The sequence below is a fragment of the Macrobrachium rosenbergii genome, chromosome 14 (assembly GCF_040412425.1).
Source record: "Macrobrachium rosenbergii isolate ZJJX-2024 chromosome 14, ASM4041242v1, whole genome shotgun sequence".
Classification (NCBI taxonomy): Eukaryota; Metazoa; Arthropoda; class Malacostraca; order Decapoda; family Palaemonidae; genus Macrobrachium; species Macrobrachium rosenbergii.
This window is the reverse complement of record NC_089754.1, coordinates 10,846,187-10,869,362: the sequence shown is the minus strand read 5'-3', so window position 1 is coordinate 10,869,362 and position 23,176 is coordinate 10,846,187. Positions and strand designations below refer to the sequence as shown.

The 23,176-nt window shown below is 34.1% G+C and overlaps 1 protein-coding gene across 10 annotated transcripts in view; it reads left to right on the top strand.

The window, feature by feature from the left end:
• The window catches only part of LOC136845717 (glutamate receptor ionotropic, NMDA 2B-like), a 1,021,158-nt gene that overhangs the window by 630,912 nt on the left and 367,070 nt on the right, over positions 1-23,176 (top strand). For all 10 annotated transcript variants that reach the window (XM_067115918.1, XM_067115917.1, XM_067115915.1 and 7 more), the window contains exon 4: positions 20,562-20,767. In XM_067115918.1, coding sequence (XP_066972019.1) covers positions 20,562-20,767 — 206 coding nt within the window. The remainder of the gene's footprint in view (positions 1-20,561; positions 20,768-23,176) is intronic.

Below are 23,176 nucleotides of genomic sequence, written 5' to 3'. Positions count from 1 at the left end.
AAAACTCGAAACGGCCTTCCTCAGAAAATTGTATTGCTGACCGCAGCAGAAGCAAGGAGAGTGTTGGAATCCTAGGAAAACAGAGTAGCGGTGGTCATTTCCTCAGGGGGCAGGTTGCAGCCGGATCCAGGCACGGAAATACCAACCTAACAAGGTTGGGGGGAAAAACAGTAACTATAATAAGAGGGGAATATTATTATATTGAGTAGAGCCATATAGTTTCAGTGGCCAAAATGGAAATTATGAAAGGTTATATCTAGATGATTACATATGTTTTCGTCATATTAGTATAAAAAGTAATCAAACTTAGTCATTAATAACAGTGATTCAGTTCATGAAGGATTAAAAACTCCGTACCACTTTCATTAATCAGTATTGAGGATTAATGTATATTTACCCATTTTGAAATATACATATCAATAAAGAGGAAGTAGTCCACTTCTTGTGTCTTTTATAAAAATCCCCTGATTTAATTACAAAGTTTAATGAATCGTAATTGATTAGCAAATTAAATTAGCTACCTTAACCTACAGATTCCCTATAGGATAATTAAGAAAAAAAGAAATCACTCTGATCACTCTACTGTAATCGGAGAGAGACAGAGAGAGAGAGAGATTAATACATATTGCTGCATGTTTAATTACTCTTTTTAAAGATCCTTGTTGGAGGAAGAGAGGAAGCAATCATAAAATACACTAGATTTCGCTAGTTTAGTTCGCTGGAAAGCAAACTTGTTAATTGAGGACAAAATAATTCTGGAAGCCATTGATAGCCATGGATCATTGATGTTCAGTTGTACTTGGAAGCAATTTAGGATATTTCGATATAGATTAATTTCGCATTACAATGTATCGCTATTTCAAAACTGAAATGCCATATATGTAAATTTTTCCAATATCAGACCCTTCCAAACGTTAGGGAATTTCATATAATACCAGATTTAGAAATTAAGTTAAAATTCCAAATTCCTAATGAAAATGGTTAGTTGCTTTAGTAAATCAAAATATTTGCGCTCTTTGATCGTTCCTGAAATTAGCAATAAGCCATTCAGTATACTTCAAATGAATTTATTTACAAAAGCTTTGAAAAACACAAACACACATATAAATTATATATATATATATATATATATATATATATATATATATATATATATATATATATATATATATATATATATATATATATATATATATATATATATATACATATATATATATATATATAGGTGTGTGTGTGTGTGGTGTTTAACTAGATACAGATCCCTTGTCCTTATAAAAGTTCGCTGTCACAACCATCCTTGTCTTTCCACTGTCACGAGTTATGTCTTTCTGTCTAAAATTTTTCGAAACTTTTATTCCTAAGTGCCTGTACTTGGCAACAAATTTTAATATTCATTTACATTGACTTACCTTCATTATTCCATATTCTCAACTTCCATATACCCAGATATAATTTCAGTTATTAGAGCTGCTTATTTTTTCCGATGATAATTTTAAGTTCTTTTACCAATTTTTGGATGCTCTATTTCACATTATGCAAATATTAGCCATTCTGCATTCTACTCTCAACTTCCTTCAATTGTTCCATAAACTAATGTTGAGGTCACTTGATCTAAGCACTATGAGTCTCTCCTTAACTTCATATTACCTAATCCATACGAATAAAACTAGCCAATAGATATCATCGCACAGTTTAATCCATTTCACTTTCGAAGTTAAAGCATTTCCATGCAACCTCTCAGAAATGCGTTTCAAACCCCGCTGCTGGCATTCTCTGGGGGCACAGACAGATGCTCCTTTCTTTTCTATCACCTCTTCCTTTTTATGAGGTGACATTTATTACCCTCATCCATCTTACTTATATGATAAGAAGGTATATATATTCTACATCCTAAACGAAGAGACATGACTCGTGTCGCCCTTTCCTTTGGATGCTTTCGCTCGTAACGACATAACTTATGTACTCTAGCCATCTACACTACTGTCCCTTCACCAACATATCTCGCCATGCCACTATCGATCTCCTCAGCTCCTTTTGCCTTTCTATGTTTCAGCATTTTCACGAATTTCTTCACGTGACAAATGGTCACCACTCTTTCCAGAACCTTAGTGGTTCCTCCCTTTCCCAGTTTTTTCGGCTCTGCGTCCCTTCTGTCGTCTATTCTCAACTACACTTCAAATCTTACCCCATAGTTAGTAGACCGCATTATTTCTTAGCTGCATTACATAGCTTGTATGTTTGATTCTAAAACCCTTTTCTTCTGTCATTTTTCTCGTGGCATTTATTTCCCGCAAAACATTGCCATTACTCTAAAATTTTCCGAGATGCTGTCGTCGCTTTCCTTCCAGTTCTCATTCCTCTTCATATGATCATCAAAATCCTTGTCAGTTTTTCAAGGAATGACAATTGTCCTTCATCCTTCATTTCTGAGCTTCCCAAGTTTCCCTTCTAAATATCTCATGGCTTAACGATTCATTTCTTACTATTGCACATCAGAAAATTGTATGTGTTACTTCCCAAACTTTGATCGTTAATAAAGCCGACAATTTCAAAGATAGGACCATGATTATCGCAGATGAATTCATAAACACCTGTCCAGGAAATTGCCATCGGTGGAACTGCTTAGTTCTCTTAAATATCTTTATGTCAGTAAATAGTCATTAATATAATTTCTGCTGACTTTGATCTTGAACAACTGCGTTATATTCGAAGATAGAGCTTACCATCTTAGCAAAAAATAAAATGGATATATAAAAACTCAAGATTTACACTAATCAAGCAGAAAAAACAGAATGTGTTGCTTTTTATTTTTTTTTTTTTATATTCAAGTTGAATTCAAGTGTATCTTGATCCGGAAATTTAGGTTTCCAGATGTTTAATCATCATTAACATTTCTGATATGATTAACATTTAATATTTTTCTTTATATAAACTACAAATACAGCTATCTGTTTTCCTTATGAGTGAAGAACTTCTTTTCATCATTTTATGTACCATAAAATATAGATATTTCTTATTCCCTTGAGAGGAAACATTGAAAAAATCATATAATTTTAAGAGCTACGATTTGCATAAGACTAACAGAAAAATTAATCATGAAATGTCTTCACCTACTGCTGCCAAAAACCTGGGCTACAAATACCACTTACTTTTGAGTCCGAAGCACTGGTGTCTGTTTATGACACATCACATTTTGTATGGCCGTGAGAGAGAACGCTGTAGATGCTGAAATTTTAAGGCTCACATTTTGTCTTGCAAACTTACTGACCTCTGTATATAAAATGTACTTTATATTGGAGAGCTAACAGCCACTAAAGGATTTCTGTTACATTTTTTTATCGTATTATGAAACTGCGGGTATGTTAAACCTTCTTTACCCGGACTTGGAATGGATATAAGTATGTTATATTTCGTGGCTGTTAGAAAGCGCTGGGTTGCGGTCAGCACTCGGTTGGGTGATCACCGACTAGTACACTGAAATATGTTCTCTACGCTGCCATTGTATTGAGCAGTAAAATTAAGCGTCACTATGAATGAAAGATATCTGATAGATAAGTGCCAATAAATACCCAAACGCAATTGGCCCATAAGCTCTGTAAACCCGTACTGAAGCCATCGACGTACCCTGAGAGAATGGTGGAAGCTAGAGTGAGTCACAATTAGACCCCAACAGGATTGGGAAATCATAGCAAACGTTTTGCCAGATATTACAATAAAGATTTAACTTAGTGTTACTATATATGAATTTGTATAATTCGTAAACAGTTTCCACGATACGTTGGTAACCATACTTTCATACTTTCAGCATTAATGGTAATATTTTATCCTTATGTGGCGGCCAACGAAACTTACATATCGAACAGCATGAAAAAGTATTCATGCAACCAAGGCTACCGAACGAATTTCTTAGAACTGGTCGCACCTATCATAGGGGGAGATTTTCATGACCAGCACTTGTTTATCAGCGTCAGCCTTCTTACTTTTAATATTTTGGGGTAACATTCTATTTTCTCTTTTTATTCCTATTCAGAATTTTCATAATTTCACATGGAATAAGTTCAACGGGCTGTTAACTTGCCAGGGAAATTTGTACAGCACAGAGCCTGCGTATAAAAATGGAGAACCGAGTTACATCGAGATAAATAAAGAATAATCAACAGCCAAGAAACGCTCTGAAAAAGCAGCTCCAGGGCGGTCAAACTAATTTCAGGATACATGCTGTTAGAATAATTTTACTCTAACAGGTAACAGAAAATTGAATTTCTTAAATAAATTCAAACTAAAAGACGAAAACGTTTTGAAACAGACCATGACGTACGGCTGGAAAATAGCAGGAGAATCTCACGCCACGTCAAAAAGGACCTAACTCAAATATTCCCTCCATTTTTTCAAGGCGGAACACTGGAAGGAAGAATTATGAGATTCTGTCGCTACAGACACCAGACTTTCGTACCCTGGACGTAATTCGTGGCCTTATTCTCGAAAGAGGCACCGTGATCGGCTATTAACTAATTAAGTTTTCTGTATTCTTATCTCTTACAAGACTCTAAACATACACTGAATTACTTTCGGTACTTTTGTTAAAATAACCAATAAACACAGGAAAAAGATGAATCGAGATTAGCTTCGGAAGCCTAGTTAAAGCTGATGCTGCTTAGTTCATGAGAGTACAATTATTGTGCTGTACCCTCATGAACTAAGCAGCATCAGCTTTAACCAGGCTTTCGAAGATTAATCTCGATTCATCTTTTTCCTGTGTTTATTGGTTATTTTAACAAGCGAGTACCGAAAGTAATTCAGTGTGTGTTTAGAGTCTTCCAAGAGATAAGAATACAGAAAACTTAATTAGTTAATAGCTGATCACGGCGTCTCTTTCGAGAATAAGGCCACGAATTACGTCCAGGGTACGAAAGTCTGGTGTCTGTAGCGACAGATTCTCATAATTCTTCCTTCCAGTGTTCCTCCTTGAAAAAATGGAGGAAATATTTGAGTTAGGTCCTTTTTGACGTGGCGTGAGATTCTACCTGCTATTTTCCAGCCGTACGTCATGGTCTGTTTCAAAACGTTTTCGTCTTTTAGTTTGAATTTATTTAAGAGATTCAGTTTTCTGTTATTTGTTTGTTGCTTCTATTAAACCTGTATCTGTTTTGATCAAGATTTTGTAAGAGAGAGAGAGAGAGAGAGAGAGAGAGAGAGAGAGAGAGAGAGAGAGAGAGAGAGAGAGAGAGAGAGAGAGAGGAAATTTATCGAATAATATCCAGTGAAATTTCGAATGTACAGTTCAGTGATAATCTCTCACATATTAAAGGAAATTGCAAATATCGTTAAAGAAAATTCTATTTGGTACGTCCTTTTCTTGCACGAAGGCTCAGAATTTAAAAGTATTAGAATAAGAAAAGTTATCCGCTCTCCAGGAAGAAAAGTTTTTAATTCGGTTTGTCAGTTGGTCTGTATGCTTTTTGCTTGATTACGTGCTTAGTAATTAGGATTTATACGTATTTTGTGGAAATATTTAGTATATTTTAGAGGAACGGGTCATATTAACCATAATTAGGATCTGAGCCTGGATATGGATTTTTTTTTTTTTACATCATGTATTGCGATCGTCACACAATTTTAGTCAGAGAATATGTAACATCCTGGTCTGTGCAAAAAAAAAAAAAAAAAAAAAAAACTAAAATGGCCTGTTGTATGTGTAACTATGTCGTGAAAGACAACATAAAACGACACGGTTAGCAGTCTGTAATTGTTTTTCCAGAGGTTGTAATTTTTCTAATGTAACTAATTACATCACCCGCAAAGGTGACGGCAGTTTAGTTATTGTAAATGAGATTTTTTGTAGGGGATGTAATACTGATTTTTAATGTGCTATATGAAAATATAACTAAGGTGGAAGTTTTTAAGGTGTTGTAAGAATTGAAAGTTCACATAATGGAGTATTGCTCTGTTCCTATTAAACAAACAAATAACACCTGCGTAAAATATAAAGGTTTGGGATCACAGGACGAAAACACACAAGAAAAAGATTTTGGTCTGAAGAAAATATAGTAGATTTTTTAGCTCTATATTATGTACTTCTGAACTAAGTTTTCCTTTTACAAGCTGTACGCCAAGATGAAATATTATAGCCGTCGATGCCCCTGGTAGTTTTTAAACTATCACACAGAAATGTATAGAAATACAACTAATAGGAGTTAGTGCTTAATTCTTAGCCTATTTAATACATAATGAAGATTCATTACCGCTTTTCCGCGGTTATTATTGAGTTTGTTGTTACATTCCTGGTTCCAGACGCCATGTAGCTGTGCTAAATTCCCAAATTCCGGGAAGGAAGCACAGCTGCATGGCAGGGTTTTTTTTTTTTTTTTTACTGACAGCTTTTAATGCAGTTCTTATATTTTTGACGTTCATGCTCGTGTTAAATAGTTTGCTAAGCCCATTATAGGCTCTGCCTCCATTAACAGGGATGCAGCCTGACCTGACATGACCCATGGGACCCACCAAAAGGAAAATTTGGATGAAGGTCAGGGTGAATGTTTCAGCTGTGCCACAGCTATGAATAATCAAGAGAGTTCATTCCTACAAGGTCCAGGTGTGTAAAAAGACTTCATAAATAAATTCAGGTAAACACCCATATGACTGTTTTCCAAAATATCTGGTATGTAACAAAGCTACATAAACGGAATGTAGGGTACCATCCTCTTGGCTAAATTCCCCAAATCCGGGTAAGCAGCCACTCTGTATCATAATACAAAAACCTCATGTGTACACTGGCTGAAATGTTTGGCCATTCTGATCTTAAGGGAATGAGAAAAAGCTGACAATGGAAATTGATTTCATACCTTTCTTCCATTTGTTTACCAAGAATTTAAATGAGAATCCAGGGTCAGGGTTATAGAATGAGACAAGCAATCTCTCTCTCTCTCTCTCTCTCTCTCTCTCTCTCTCTCTCTCTCTCTCTCTCTCTCATAAATTTTTGGACCTCATTTGGACCCAGAGAGACCAACTCGGCAGTAGATGTCAATATCTGACACTAGAGTCCCGACACTGGAGGACAGGTTTTATTATCTGCAGGATGTTGTTGTAGTTGCTGAGGGTAAATATACTGAAAACGAGTTTATTTATTGATCTGTTCAGCAAGTATCCGCTACTGGGAAAGCTGCCGGTAGTGATTAAAAGTGGTGCGAGTAACCTGACGTCTGTGTGTAACCTACAACCTACACAGAGACCCCGTGTAACGTATTCCTTTCAGTACAGGGAAATCCTTTAGCTACATTAATATTTCACCAAAACTGATATGAACTTTTGATTACGTACCCGAGTTTTTTCCGGAAAATTTCAGGAAAGGAGTATTTTCTGAATTATTTTTGTTTTACGGTCTAATGATCACCGTGTTCTGTAATGGCTACAATGACCGGAATTTTTTGATTCCCAACTATTATGGAAATTTCTTTTATTAAAAGCCTTGAAATACGAAAGGAACTAGAAGAAAGAAAAGAAAAATCGTCTTCCCAGCTGTGACTCGCATCCACGCTGTAAACAGAGGTCGACATTACACGCTATCCGACAAATAAAATTCTTACTAAATTATTTGGTTATTACAATATAAACTTTCAATTTGGCTTACGACACATGATAAATTTCATGACTTTATTCTTCACTCTTACTATTCCCAATAACATCACTCCAAAAGAGATGATGAAACCAGTGGATTTCCATAAACAAATCAGTTTTGTCCCCCGTAAAAGAGGAACAAGACACACACAAAGCGAGCGAACCAACTGCGTTCAATTAGTTGAGAAAGAATTCTTTTCCTTTTTGTTTTTCAGTTCGCAACGAAGTTTACCAAAGGTCGGCAGTTCATAGGGTATTAAAGAAAAATGTTAAAGGTCAGGCCATTTCGAAAGCCAAATATTCATCGTGGTCTAAAGCTTAATCATCATTCATCATTTGTGTGGTTGTTGTTGTTATTGGTCTAATTACCGTCCCTATTAAAAGTCCTGTTATTGGTATCATATCAAATAACAAAGTATTTTCAACGTATGTCTGCGTATTAGTGCTAGGGAATATGGACGATTTATGCACATGCTTAACAGTAAGGTAGACGACAAGTAGATTTATCCATAAATATCTATGCAAAATAAAATCATTGATACTTTCATCGTGTTGAGGTCTTTGAAACTGAATTAATTTTTTCTTTTACGGTAGATGAGGTTCGTGTTTTTTAACAGATTTATTCTAGATGATGACCAGCGCACGTGTTCTGTATTTTACGAAAACGCCAATGCTACTGAACCAAGGAAAAGCAGTCCAAATTTAGACTTTCAGAGAATCATTACAGTCTATGGGACTTGAAACGTAAGACTCGAATTATAACAGATAATATAAAAAGAAGATTTTTTGCAACATACAGATCGAGGATTGTTGGTTTACTTCTTTTATTGCCAGTAAAACAAAAACAAATTATCGGCCGGTCAAAAACGGTGCTAATATATACAGTGAAGCTATGTATATATTTTACGTAAAATTCATATAAGAATATGGTACTTTATGTATATATATATATATATATTATATATTTATATATATATATATATATATATATATATATATATATATATATATATTTATATATATATATATATATGCATGCATACATACATACATACATACATATATCAACTTTAAGTTTACCTTATGGTATTAGTAATTCCTGGTATAGTTAACTGCAATTTAAGCGATATCTAGGGCTTATTATTTGTGAAAATACAAAGGTCACGATTGTATGTGACAAAAATGTGTGTGTGTGTTTTAAGCTTCTAATATCACGTAATAACGAATTCACAATTCCATGGGATAACTTTTATCCAAAGGGAATTATAAATGATGAGTGCTTCTGCCCCTCCGCGATAGCTGAGGCATCAAAGTCGACTACGCACTGTTGTGTATAAGCTAAAAGCCCTGGTTCGAATCCTGGTTGGTGTAGAAGTGCTTACAAATCATAATTCTCTTTGGGTTTAAATTATTACCATGGTATAGTGAATTGAGAATTCGATGTTAAACTCTATTTGTAAATCATATATATATATATATATATATATATATATATATATATATATATATATATATATATATATATATATATACAGTATATATTATATATATATATATTATATATATTTTATATATACATATATATATATATATATATATATATATATATATATATATGTGTGTGTGTGTGTGTGTGTGTGTGTAGTGGTTGATAGATGGTGTGTAAGAGGTATTATTCAGGAAGTAACGGGATGTGTGCAACACAGAAAAGAATGATGTAGTTTTCTTACGTGGGAATCATCGTGTTGCTAATGACCCTATTGCGTATGTTTCTGAAGCAGCTGGTGCTATGGAATTAATTGGACAAGAAGTATTCCTTGGTTCATCTACTGAAGAATGAACGTGAAATTGGCCACGCTATTTAGGAAAACTGGTTTATTCGTGTGTTTGTGTGTGTGTGTGTGTGTGTGCGTGGGTGTGTGCATGTGAGTACTTGCGAGAGGCAGAAATTTCTTGCAGTCTTGTTCTTTCCCGAAGTACTTTTTGTTAAATTTTATCATTAAAATGTTCTCAGAGGTGTTTGTTTTCAAACATACATGTTTTATTCTTACAGCTTTGCTTTCCTTTTTATTCTTAGATGGAGGCAAGGAAGTGAAGAATTTCTTATTACTTATACTCTTCACATAAGATTTAGTTCGCCATAGACATTTACGATATTTTCCTGGAGGCGCTGATCCTGACCAAGATACGCGATTCGTTTGAGATGAATTCTTGATTACTTTCAGTTACTTTACATAGTTGCAGGAGTGAGCATTTACCATACAGTGGACGTGAGTTACGCATCAAAATGCTACCTGCATTTTCTAAGTAAATATATGTTCCTACTGGCTAAGCATAATTTATTTTTTTTTATTTTAGAAGATTGGGTTTCTTTGCAGTATTTTTGTTTCAATGTTCTCAACACTAATTTGTTGATATGCAGGCATTGCAATACATTTTATGTGAGTTTACTACGTCTGTCCCTTTGTTATTATAGAAGTAAGTCGTTTTTCCCGGTGAATAGTTTAGACTTGATGAATAAATTCTTAACAAAAGTGGCCCTGAAAAAGCATACTAATGGACACTCATAATAAAGATACTTCTCATCATGAGAGCGCACCCTACTTTCTTTCACGGAAATGAACCCTGGCTTCTCGGTCAGAAAGACTTCCTCATCAGAATTACTCTGAGGCTATCGATTATTCCTCACCAAACTTACCACTTTCTAATCTTGCTGATTCTGCAAGAGGGCTCAGGAGAGTAGTTCTTGATCTCAACTCACAGGAGAAGTCTAGCACTGATTCCACCCTTGTTATTTGTTTCGTTTATTCATATTCTTACATTACCCCATTCTAATTTATAGGTCCTCCGTTTCATGAATGAGTGTACTTCATAAGATGTAACTTGATTATGAGTTGACGATAGAATTTCACCAAATGTTGACTTTTTGATATTTCAAATGTTGATTTTCTTGAAAGATTTTATACAGATGTTGACTTTTTTTTTCTGTCTTAATGTGGCTCAGCGAAAGATTTAATTTCCTTGCATTTACGCAGAGACAGATCTAATGAACCGTCATGAAAGTCTACTGAGAAGACTCAAACCAAATAAACCAAAGTAAAAAAGTGTAAAAGTAAAAGAGCAAAATACAAATAAAAATAAAAGCAAATTACACTTTGATGCCTTAGTCTTTTTGACTAAGTGATGGTTGTTCATGAAATAAATCATGTTTCCGAAAATAACTAAGACAACATCTGAAATCGCAATATCGTATATGGGTCAAGTTCAATGTCACCCAGAATTGGATTTCCACCCATTCTCTTCTCTTCCTTTCAGATACTCACATATCTCTGAAGAAAGTTTTATGTACATCAGTATCTTATTTCTGTGTACATTTTTGGCGTTCAATTTAGTTTAAGTTTTCCTTTATAACCTCGATTAGTTTGAAATGCTATATTATTTAAAACTTATAATCTTCATGATAGCCACTAAGGTTTTATGTATGGAATATTACTCTCATATTTAGGGGTTACTTCTCTTTCCCAGAATTCAATCAAAAGGCGTTCGTTAGACCAGTGACCCACATCGAAAGGTTTCCTTAGATCTCTCTCTCCTTCGGGAGTTACATATTAGTCTTTTCTGCTGACGCTTTTTCGACCATTCCCCATTGATCTGAAGGAAGAAGTACTTCTTTCTATCAGGCATCCTCGTAACCCCATTAGACCGCAGCTTCAGTTATTCTTTTCCTCCACTTCGAGGCTACCTTGTTTTCTTTCTCAACTCGCAGCATCTTCGAATGTTCTTGAACTACTTCAGGTCTATCGCTTTTTTCAAGTTTATCGCACACGCGTTTTTCCTTTGAGCTTTGCTTGTGGCTGTGTGTTTGGTTCTGCTAAAGTCAATAGGTTGGCTGTGGGCACGTTTTTTTACTTAAGAGATAATAAAGTAGTGTACATTTCATACAAACAGTTATTTTTTTTTTTGCTTTTCGAGATATCTCCCTTGATTAATATTTTATTTAAAAAAACTGTATATAGAAGCGTTCGAGTTGTTTATCAATTAAATGGTGATAAAAAAATCAAATACACTGCATAGGATATTTTATGAGGACAGAAAAGTAATTACCATCAAATATCTGGGTACACTTTGTAAAATCCTTATTCTCATATACAATTGTTTATTAGCTGAAGTCTGGATAATACTTTCACAGCTATGTAATAAAAACTCCCCCACTTCTCTCTCTCTCTCTCTCTCTCTCTCTCTCTCTCTCTCTCTCCCCAATAAAAAAAAAAATTACCACAGCACTAAATTAAGCGTACACTTTAAAAGTTCGACCGACAACTGTCAGCGGTTTCTTTCACAGGATTCTCAGAATGCGTGTGATGTATAAAGAATGTTTGGACACTATTCCTCAATCTTCTGGTGCCCTGATGATACTACAACTGCAAATTGAAATTAATTCTCACTCCCCTCGATTAATATTTACCGATTCAATTAATCATTCTTTTTGTCAGTTTAATTGTACTTTTCACAAAGTGATGCCATCTCCAGAAATTAAAGATGAAAACCAGTACGCAAAAAGCTTGTGATGCAGTTGCTGCTATATTTGTCATAATTTAAATAAAAATATAGGTTGTGCGATAAAATAAACTTGTGTTTAATAGTCAAAATGGAATTAAAATTTCTTCCATTGTACTAATTATTACCGTTACTGTTGTTTTTTATTCGTTAGAATTAAAAGCAAATAACTTTACAAAGAAAAATCAATTAAACAACAAGAATATTTGCTTGTAACAATCTCAGTGAAAACATTATTCCTCCTATTTTGCCTTCCATTGTTTCATATATCTGTGTTTCAATATTGACCGTCAAATACCATTCATGTAGGAATAAAACTGGAAAAGTAATTTCTGCCGTTTAAAACAGCCCTTCTGTTTTCTGGAAAGAAAACTATTAATACAGATGGCCATTTGTCTGTCCACCCTCAGACCTTAAAAATTACTGAGGCTAGAGGGCTGCAAATTGGTATGTTGATCATCCATCCTCCAAATATCAAACAGCAAATTGCACCCCTCTAGTCTCAGTAGTTTTTATTTTATTTAGGGTTAAAGTTAGCCATGATCGTGCGTCTGGTACCACTATAAGTGCCAACAATAAAGGCCACCACTGGGCCGTGGATGAAAGTTTCATGGGCTGTGGCTGAGAATTTCATACAGCGTTATAAGATGCACCGAAAACTCGATTGCGCCGAAGTTTTGCTTTTTTTTGCTTTGATATTCATTAAAAGATCCTCTTGACTCCATCACCGCAATAACAGTTTGCCAGGGTTTTTCCCCTTAGAACGTGCTTTCAGATATGATATACGCACATCCCATATATATATATATATATATATATATATATATATATATATATATATATATATATATATATATACATATATACACATACACACATAGTATATATGTATAACTGATTCACGAAGATATGGAACGTGATGAATGCATAAAGGCAATTGCCACTTTTCCTTCGTGGCATTTGCCTTTATATACAGTATATATATATATATATATATATATATATATATATATATATATATATATATATATATATATATATATATAGATTATTATTTATACATAATGTATATATACATAATATATATATACATATATATATATATATATATATATAGAGAGAGAGAGAGAGAGAGAGAGAGAGAGAGAGAGAGAGAGAGAGAGAGAGAGAAATTTTTATCACATCACCGTGATATTTATATACACAAACATTGAGCTACAAATGTCGTTTAACATCCAATTCGCTCTACCCGGTAATATAATGCCTAAGGGGAATTATAATTGATAAGTGGCTCGTCACCTGACAGGATCGAACTGCCGAACAGGGACTGCCAACCACATTCAGTGGACAGCCTGGTTTACAGCGTTCACTGGATGTCGATGGTACTCGCTCTTCGCTAGTTCGATCCTGTCAGGTGATGAACCACTTATCAATTATAATTCCACTTCGGTGTTATTTCCGAGGTAGAGCGAATTGGATATTAAACGACATTTGTTGCTTAATGCTTGTGTGTGTGTGTGTGTGTATATCTATCTATCTATCTATCTATCTATCTATCTATCTATCTATCTATCTATCTATCTATCTATCTATATATATATATATATATATATATATATATATATATATATATATATATATATATATATATATATATATATATATATTATACTGTATGTGTGTGTGGTGTGTGTGTGTTTGTGTGTGTGTGTGAATAAGTGAACTCAGAAAATTTTAGCTAACATTAATCAAACAGTGCTTCCAGTCAAAACAACATGAAGAAGGAACTCATTTATTTGTATTCCTGCTTTGAGCAGAGACCAAAATCGAGGCCGAGTTAGATAAGTAGTATTCATTAACGGTTTCATTACGGTAAGTTTCAGCAAATTACCGCGCTCGTATATCTTGTCAGCAGCGCTCTTTTTATTGGAAGATCAAAGTCACTAGTTCTTTTTTCATTGTTTTATAATTCGGTTACCATCTCTATACTATTATTTGTGAAAGATTTTAATGTGTTTATCATCTCCATATGTTCAGTCATACTCTTTCCGGTGAATACGATGATATTCTTTCAAGTACACTCTTTCCGGTGAATACGATGATATTCTTTCAAGTACAGCCTTTATTTTCTAAATACGTATGGTCGTTGGTTTTTATAGCTTGGTCAATAAAACGGGAAGGGGTAATATGAATATTTCATTCATATCAATAATTACTTTATTTTATCTTATTATCTTTAGATGACTGCAGTAATCAGGAACGTAACCTCATTTTAAGAACGCACGGGGTCACATTTGCTTTTTTTTTTTTATCTATTTTATGTCTTGAATCTTTTTTTATGATATGCATTTCCTATTTCATTATCATTTTCTCAATTTCACTGAGAATTAATTGTAGGCTATTGCTTACCACGTATATATAACTGCGAAAGTTTTTCCTATAAATTTAACGATTGTAGAAACCTGAGAAATTTTGTAACCGATTCATTGAAAAACTCTGATATGTGAATATGAACGGACGTTTAAAAATCATTCATTTGTAATTTGATTAATGACTTCAAGTAGAAATTAAATTTTTATCGCATACTTGTCTGACACATGGGCACTTAATGAGCAGCCCACGTGGCTCGGCTCCTGAGTGCTCAGAGTGCTGGGTGATAATAACGGTCAGACGTGTGTCATGTGAGTGTCCAAAGTATGACCAACAGCGACGGTCAACTTTTGGGAATAAATCTATAAATGAAATTTTGTCAGAATCTTTTACAGTCGTTCCGATTTTGTTGTTCATGAGGAACTGTGATTTAATTAATAAAATATAAAAATAAGTAAATAATAAAAGCACGAAAACCCTAATAGCATTTGTCGACTTTAAATTTAATTTTTTTTTAAATATTACTCAACTTATGAATTTTGATATACCCCTTTAGTGTGGAACCATGAGTAAATGAAATCATTGTGTGTATGTGTTACAGTATGAGAACGTGAGCCTGTGTGGCATTTTATCCTAATCCTTCGGGCCAGCCCTATAAGAGCTGAAAGGTCAGCTCAGTGGTCTGGTTAAACTACTGTACTACTACTACGTATCGTTTCTCTTTGTCTTCATGTCCAACAGTTTCAATTATTTTGTTAAAATGTTAATTTTACTTTAATGATAAACAAGTAAAAAATGCAATCGAGTTTTCTGTACAGAGTATAATGCTGTATGAAATTCTCAGCCGCGGCCCGGTGTTGGCCTGTGCTGTTGGCACCTATAGCTGTGCCAGATCCACGATCATGGCTAACTTTAACCTTAATTAAAATAAAAGCTACTGGGCTAGAGGGCTGCAGTTTGGTATGTTTGTTGATTGGAGGGTGGATGATCAACATACCAATTTGCATCCCTCTAGCCTCAGTAGTTTTTAAGATCTGAGGGCGGACAGAAAAAGTGCGGACGGACTGACAAATAGCCATCTCAGTAGTTTTCTTTTGCAGAAAACTCAAACTGGAAAGGTAATATTCTGGAAGGACGGGAATGTGCGCAAGATAAAAGTGAATACTGCTTTATATGTAAGAGGGTGCATTGTGCTGTTGATAGTTCTTCATTGGATGCGTGGGTAGAGCTCTCGGCTAGCTCGCTGTTGGCCCAGCGTTCGACTCTCCAACCGGCCAGTGAAGAATTAGAGGAATTTATTTCTGGTGATACAAGTAAGCTGTAGGTCCCGTTTCTAGGTAACCAAGTTGGTTCTTAGCCTCGTAAAATAAATCTAATCCTTCGGGCCAGCCCTAGGAGAGCTGTCAGTCAGCTCAGTGGTCTGGTTAAACTAAGATACTTACTTAACTTTGTGCTGTTGATGTGCCAGGTCTATAGGTCTGTGGGGTAACTATTTTGTCAGTCTTTCTGCACATGGTGTTCATTCATGATTCAGCAATTAAAGTATAAGCGTACCAATGACAGTTATGGTTATTTATTTCTAGGGAGCCACCTTGTGTGTGTGTGTTTGTGTATATTTACACACACACACACACACACACACACATATATATATATATATATATATATATATATATATATATATATATATATATATATATATATATATATATTAGCTAAAGCCACTGGGAAAGTTCAAATGACAGAGTGCCAAGTACTTTCGTGTATTTTAACACATCTTTGTGCCCTGAAGATGTGTTAAAATACACGAAAGTACTTGGCACTCTGTCGTTTCAATTTGAACTTTCCAAGTGGCTTCAGATAATAAACAAAATCACGCGCCTACTTTTGTGTTTTCTTAGTATATATATTTATATATATATATATATATATATATATATATATATATATATATATATATATATATATATATATATATATATATATATAGTATATATATATAGATAGATAGATATATTATATATATTTATATATGTATATATGTGAAGAATTTTCCGGAATCTGCAAAGGAGAACTCACAGTCTACAAGCGAAACATTGTAAAACTAATACCGCGAGTCGATAAAAAAAAAGGCGTAAAAGACTATGCTGTAACATTGCTCAGTAAAAAATATTAGTGAAGGAGTTATGTGAGCTCAGTGTTATGATTTATCATTTGCTGTTTCAGCCATGGCATCTGTTTTGTCTCTAGCGCCATCCCTGACTTGTTCTTCATCATTAAAATTTACTGGTAAGATTAATTTCCCCAAACTGTTCAGGAAATGCTTTGACTTAACTGAGAAGTTTTAGGACCATCTACATCACTAAGGCGGCCGACAAATCAAATACCGCAGTAATAACAGATAATGTAGCATGTGTCAAAAATGGAAGATTTAATAAGTTATAGTAGTTCCTACACGAAACTGAATACGGGCTCTCTTGCTGAAGTAATTAAGATATCCAAAAGTTATGTAAGACGAATACTGAACAAGTACTTCTTCAGTTTTCCATTAATTCTTCATAATTACGAAATTTCTATCTGGGCTGGTTAAAACGCGTAAAGAAAACAATCGTTTGAGACATACAGTGAAACCCCGCGGGCTCTATCTCTTGCAAACTTCGGGAATACCTGTACGGAGTTGTTATTGCTGCCCTTAGGAAGTACCCTTTTGAATAATTCAATAAATCTAACGGGAAAATTTAAACGGCATCGCGATCAATCCGACCTCTGACGAGTAAGTTTTGATGTTTGTTCTTTATTTACAAAAGTGCCTATTGAATCGGTATGAGAATATCTTACAAAAAATCAGTTAATCGGATTAAATTTACTGCTAAAGATCAGTCATATTCTGGATTTTTTGAATTGTGAATTTGTGATTTTAAGTTCATCTTTAACAGGAAATTCTATAAGTAAACATTTGGTTTGGCAATGGCGAACCCCCTATCTCCATTTATCTCGACTTTGTGTAAACTTTTTTTTATATATAATATTTATATATAAATAAATATATATATATATATATATATATATATATATATATATATATATATATATATATATATATATATATATATATATATATCCGTGTATGTGAAGTTAAAAAAATACAGAATTTGATTCCTGCGATTACTCAAATACATGTACTATGGTTTCAATATGCAGATGACATATCAGCTATTATACTTAAAGACGTAGCTGTTAATAACCTTTTAGAAAAATCTATAAGAACAAGTCAGTCAGATTCACACACACACACACACACACACACACACACACACACACACACACAAACAGTTGCTGGATCCTCTTAGTGACTAGTGAAATAAGATATGAACAATTTCAGTTGAAATTTTGTAATTTATGTGCACTTTTTTTGGACATCATATATATATATATATATATATATATATATATATATATATATATATATATATATATATATATATATATATATATATATATACTGTATATATGTAAATTTCTGTATTCTCTTCTGTGAATTACGTGTTGTCAGTCCAGAATTTCTGGATAACAACCTACAGAATATGAGAATAGGTCGAGACTTTTGTTATCCAACTCATATTTTGCGTAATTGCTACGATAAGGCTTTGAAGACATTTTATAATAAAAGTGGCAGGAAGCTAGAATTAACTAAGAACACTATTTGTTTGCCTTATTTCGTCAGCTTTAAGCCCATCAAATCAGTGTTTAAATTATTCAAGAAAAACGTAATTTATTTATATAATAACACTAAAACATGCTTATAAGATGTTGTCCTCACCAGAGTAACAACGCTGTTTATAAATTCCCTGCATGGACTGTGCTTCATTTTATTTGAGCCAGAAAAATATGGAATTCAATTCCAGAACAAATCATCATATGTAATCAGTTAGAACCTGCCAATAGAATAATGCCCTTTTTGTGCATCTAAGTCAGAAATTACATTGAATCTAATAGCCTCATAGTAATATAATAACAAGGTGTAAATATTTTTCACATTCACAGACTCTGCATTGATATACGCAACAAAGGAAAATGGCATTATTTTTAGCTCAGGTCTGTACACTCTTGACCCCATTCTGCACAAGACGTTCGAAAGAGATTTAAAATAGAATCTCAGGATTCTCAGTAATCCTTGATGATATCTTTTCCCACTCCTTGGTTTATCCAGTTACCTGAGTTAATCGTAGACAGCTGCTCCTCCCCTGAATGCCTACCTCAAAAGTAAAGTCCTTTGTCTGCATTAAAATAGTTTTACACACCTTTACTCTTAGTTGTTGTTGGTAAAACCAACTCTTTTATGGAAGCTTTCATTCCAATGTATGTCGTTTTTTTGAAAATGCCTTAGACTAAAGGCGAAAAATCTTGTTACAGTTACCTCATAATCATAATCAACATAAAAATAAATTATCAAAGACCCCTTATGTCAGTGAGAAATTCAACCTTCTATTCCGCAGGTAAATCAGAATCCTTGAACACCGATTGAATAAAAAATCATGAACGTCCTCTCATCAGCAAATATATCGTCATTAAATACATCATCCCAGCTCTACTACTTCAACCAAGACTGTAAAATATACCAAGTGACTGCTGTAAACACAAACAGTTTGAAGATAAACCCTGTCTCGAAGTCCTGTAACGAAGACACATGTAATTTGTTATACGGTTTTTTAAAGATTATATTTATCCTAAACATTGTAATAGGAATTAGAGGCAAGGCCTGTTTTAAATATTTTTGTGCCTACAGCAGTCAAGTAAGGATTTATATGAACTACTGAGTGTGATTTCTTTATGAAAAGACATCAAACAAAACTAAGAAAAAAAAGTAAGATTATATCTAGGTGACATCCGACGTCCAAAAACTTTTCTGTTAATGTAATTTACCCATTTAACTTGTAGAAATACTTCCTCCAAAACCGTTGGTGTAAGAATATCTGATTTTTTATGTGATTTTATGGGATTAATTATTTTTTAAGACCAGGCAAATAATTTTATATATGTATATATATATATATATATATATATATATATATATATATATATATATATATATATATATATATATATATATATATATATATATATATATATATATATATGTGTGTGTGAGTGATTTGCGTTTATGTATGAGTAGCAAAAGACTTTCTGGGAGAAAACCAATAGCCATTAATTGATAAAGGTTTTATCGCCACATTTACAAAGAGAAATATACCTGTACGCCCAGTCTCATAACTTTTTACTAATTCAGATTTAACCTTTTTTTCATATCACATCTTAACAGCACATTCCTTGTTAATTTGAACTCTGTTTCTGTTCAGATTCATTCATTTTCTCGCGATTTTGATTCAATAGAGGAAATATTGCTAACATCAAATTGTGTGACTGAATGAAACTTAGAAATAAAGTAAAAAAAACCATGAAAGACATTTCTATGTTCACAACTGTAGTATATGAAAATTCAAATCTTACTGGAAATATCTATTTGTGCACCTGTCGTTTTTGTACGCCTGCTGATATAAGTTAACTAATGTTAATTATATGTTCATATACACAGGTTGGGATAGTTTTTTTTCATGTTTTTTCGACATTATTCTTTCCTGGATAACATTGAGTAATTCAGGTACATCCCAAAATAAACAAGAATTTGTACTTCTCAGATGTGTTAGACGATTCTCAAGATACATTGTTTTTCTTTTATCTAAATGGCTGTGAAAGTTAGAGTGAAAACTATTGGGATAATAAGTATGACGTAGTGGTCTCTGGGCCATTATCCCAACTTCTGATTTACATAGATTTTAAAGATAGCAGTGATACATAATGATGCAAGGACTGGAATGGGAACACATTCAGAGTCCAGTGCTTTTTATATTGTATTATTTACTGTTAGGTTGTTGTGTCTGTCCTACTTTTGACAAAGCAAATCACAACAAAAAGGGGTCCATGTCAAACTAACAAGATATCTTTCGTCTCCATTTCAGGCATCCATGAGCGGCTTGAGAATACAAATGGCGCCTTCCATACATCACCAAGCTGCCGCAATGCTTTCTATACTTGTAAGGTATCAGTGGCATGCATTTACAATTGTCACTTCCCATATTGCTGGCCACACAGACTTTGTCCAAACGGTGAGGGACCAGGTGCACCAATATGGTGACCCCCAAGACCTCTCCAAGCCCAAAATCAAGTAAGTATATCTTCTTTAAGGTCGTTAAGAAGTTCTCGAGAAGAGGGCGGGGGTTGGGAGGGCGTTTGAAAGAGGGGCCTTCATGTGTGGGAGGAGATTAAGCGTCCTTAAAGAAGTCGATAAGCTATCTGAAGGAAAGTGAGGGCTATGAAAGGATGAGGGACAAGTTCAAAATAAACAAAAAGAAGAATAGTAAGAGACCAGTAGTCCAATCCGTAGGTGAAACTCACACTTCATTCTTTTGACATGAACCTCTTGGACTAGCAGCCAGTGATGTAAAATTGCCTATCGTCTACAGCTATAAAGAACAAAATAAAGAAAAAGACTCTTCCAGCCCTGAATAAACGTGTTCCACTTTTATTCTCTAGGAATCATCATTCTGATTAAAAGTTTCTATGGCTTAATATCAAGAAATCGTTGATGTCACAAGTGCTTTCATGCAAGTTGATAGAGCAGCATCTACAAATGTATAGTAATTTCCATATTAAATTTGTTCATATTAAAAGATAGATATTAAAAAAACTAGCGGTTTAAGGGAACCCACAATCTCTACGTATGAATGAGACTCAGAATTCAACCCAGATTCATCACTTGGTGCGACCCAATTTGTTACTGAATTTTCTTGTTAATATAAGAAAGGCGGGAAACGAATAAACAAAACGGGAAAATGCAAAGAAAAGCTGAGTTAATCCGTCAGAAAAGAAACTTCTTTTAGCTGTCCTTGGGTAGAGTCCTGTTTCGTTCAGGGCCTCCACTCAAGTTTTCTGCTCAAACGAACTAAGCAATCTTCTCCTACTTTGAAGATGAAAATAAATGTCAAAAGAAACTCTTTGTTGTCTTGCTTTGAGAGCTCTGAGGAGTAATATATGAATTTCGTTGAAGTGGGCTTCCGCCTCGTCTGCTAGTCATGTTGACTCCGTCCTTCAGAAGTTTCTGTTTTGTAACCTAATTATGCCTGTTTTACTTGTTATTATTTCTTAAGTACCTTCTTCATCTCCTTCGTCTGAAACCGAAAGAAAGCCTTTTGATATACGTTAGGTCTACGCTTTTTGCCTTTTGGTCCTGGTTTTTTGTTAGACATTGCTGAAATTCCCTGTCACCAACCACTTTTTTCTGTTTATTTTCACTTTTTTGTTTTTGTTTTAGTCAAATGAAACAGGTGAAGCGTATGAAAATCGAGGAAATGCGAGCTACGGGTGAAAGTATGGCGAAAACTAAATATATTTTAAACATTCTATTTTTCTTTTTCTTTTTTTAATTTTACTGTTTCCTTCGATTACTTGAGTCTCTACCTCTCTTTCTCTTTTTCATTTCTGATAGTCCGACAGTATGGATACCTTTTATTATAGAAAATTAAGTTAGTACCGATTCTTTCACAAATGGTTGTTCTGTTGGCGATGTCAAAAAACATTTGGACTGGTCATCTAATTATTTGTAGTCACCCTTCCATATACTGGTCAAACTCAGCATTATTCAACTTTGGAAATCGGTTGCCCAGTGTTACCACTGTCTGCGTGTAATAATGGTCATATATTCTGGAGGTAAATCTGTTGGGGGTGGGATCGTGGGTGGAGAAATGTGAAGCCAGGCTAAGGAGACAGCTTGACATGGGTTTACTCTTTATTAATTTTCTGTTAGAGGTAAAAAAGTTATTTAAACTGTTAGACTGATTATATATTCTATAGTTTGAGTGCAATATCACTCACCATCGCACAAGACAAGTTCATCCCTTACTTTGATCCCTTTAGCATACAATCTCACGCCAACTAAAAGTAGCATTAAGTCTCCATGCACAATCCACTCCAATACATTAACTTTCCTAGTCGTTCCTGTATATTCATAGTAATTTTGCCTAAATCTAAATAGCGTCACATTAATATGTACTCATTGTACACTCGGCAAGAAAAGTGAAGATACAGTTTTTTTTAAATCTTCGGACATATATTGCTCAATAATGCGACATCTGGCAACTTTAGAAAGGGGAGGAGCTTCAGCCTTAGTGTGTTGGTTTTTTGCTTGACCTCCTATAACTTTCAATCATATTCTACGATTCTGACATCATTGATACTTAAATGCAGTAGTAAGCTTTACAGTATTCGTTCAAGTTGTAATTTGCAGCGACAGTTCTGAGCAAAATAAACATTTTTCGACATAACCTACCAATTAACCTTACACAAATACGCGATCTTCCATAGTGAAACCAAGAGTTAAATTTGAGCAATGTCCAAGGAAAAACGTGGGGAACAATAAAGGAACGAGTGCAATGTTACGATGAGAGAGAGAGAGAGAGAGAGAGAGAGAGAGAGAGAGAGAGAGAGAGTTGCTGTTGTGTAAGCCTGGGCCTACAGTATATGTAGAGCTACTCATCTCATTATTTTTTTTTCTTTTAGAGATTGAGCGATACTATAT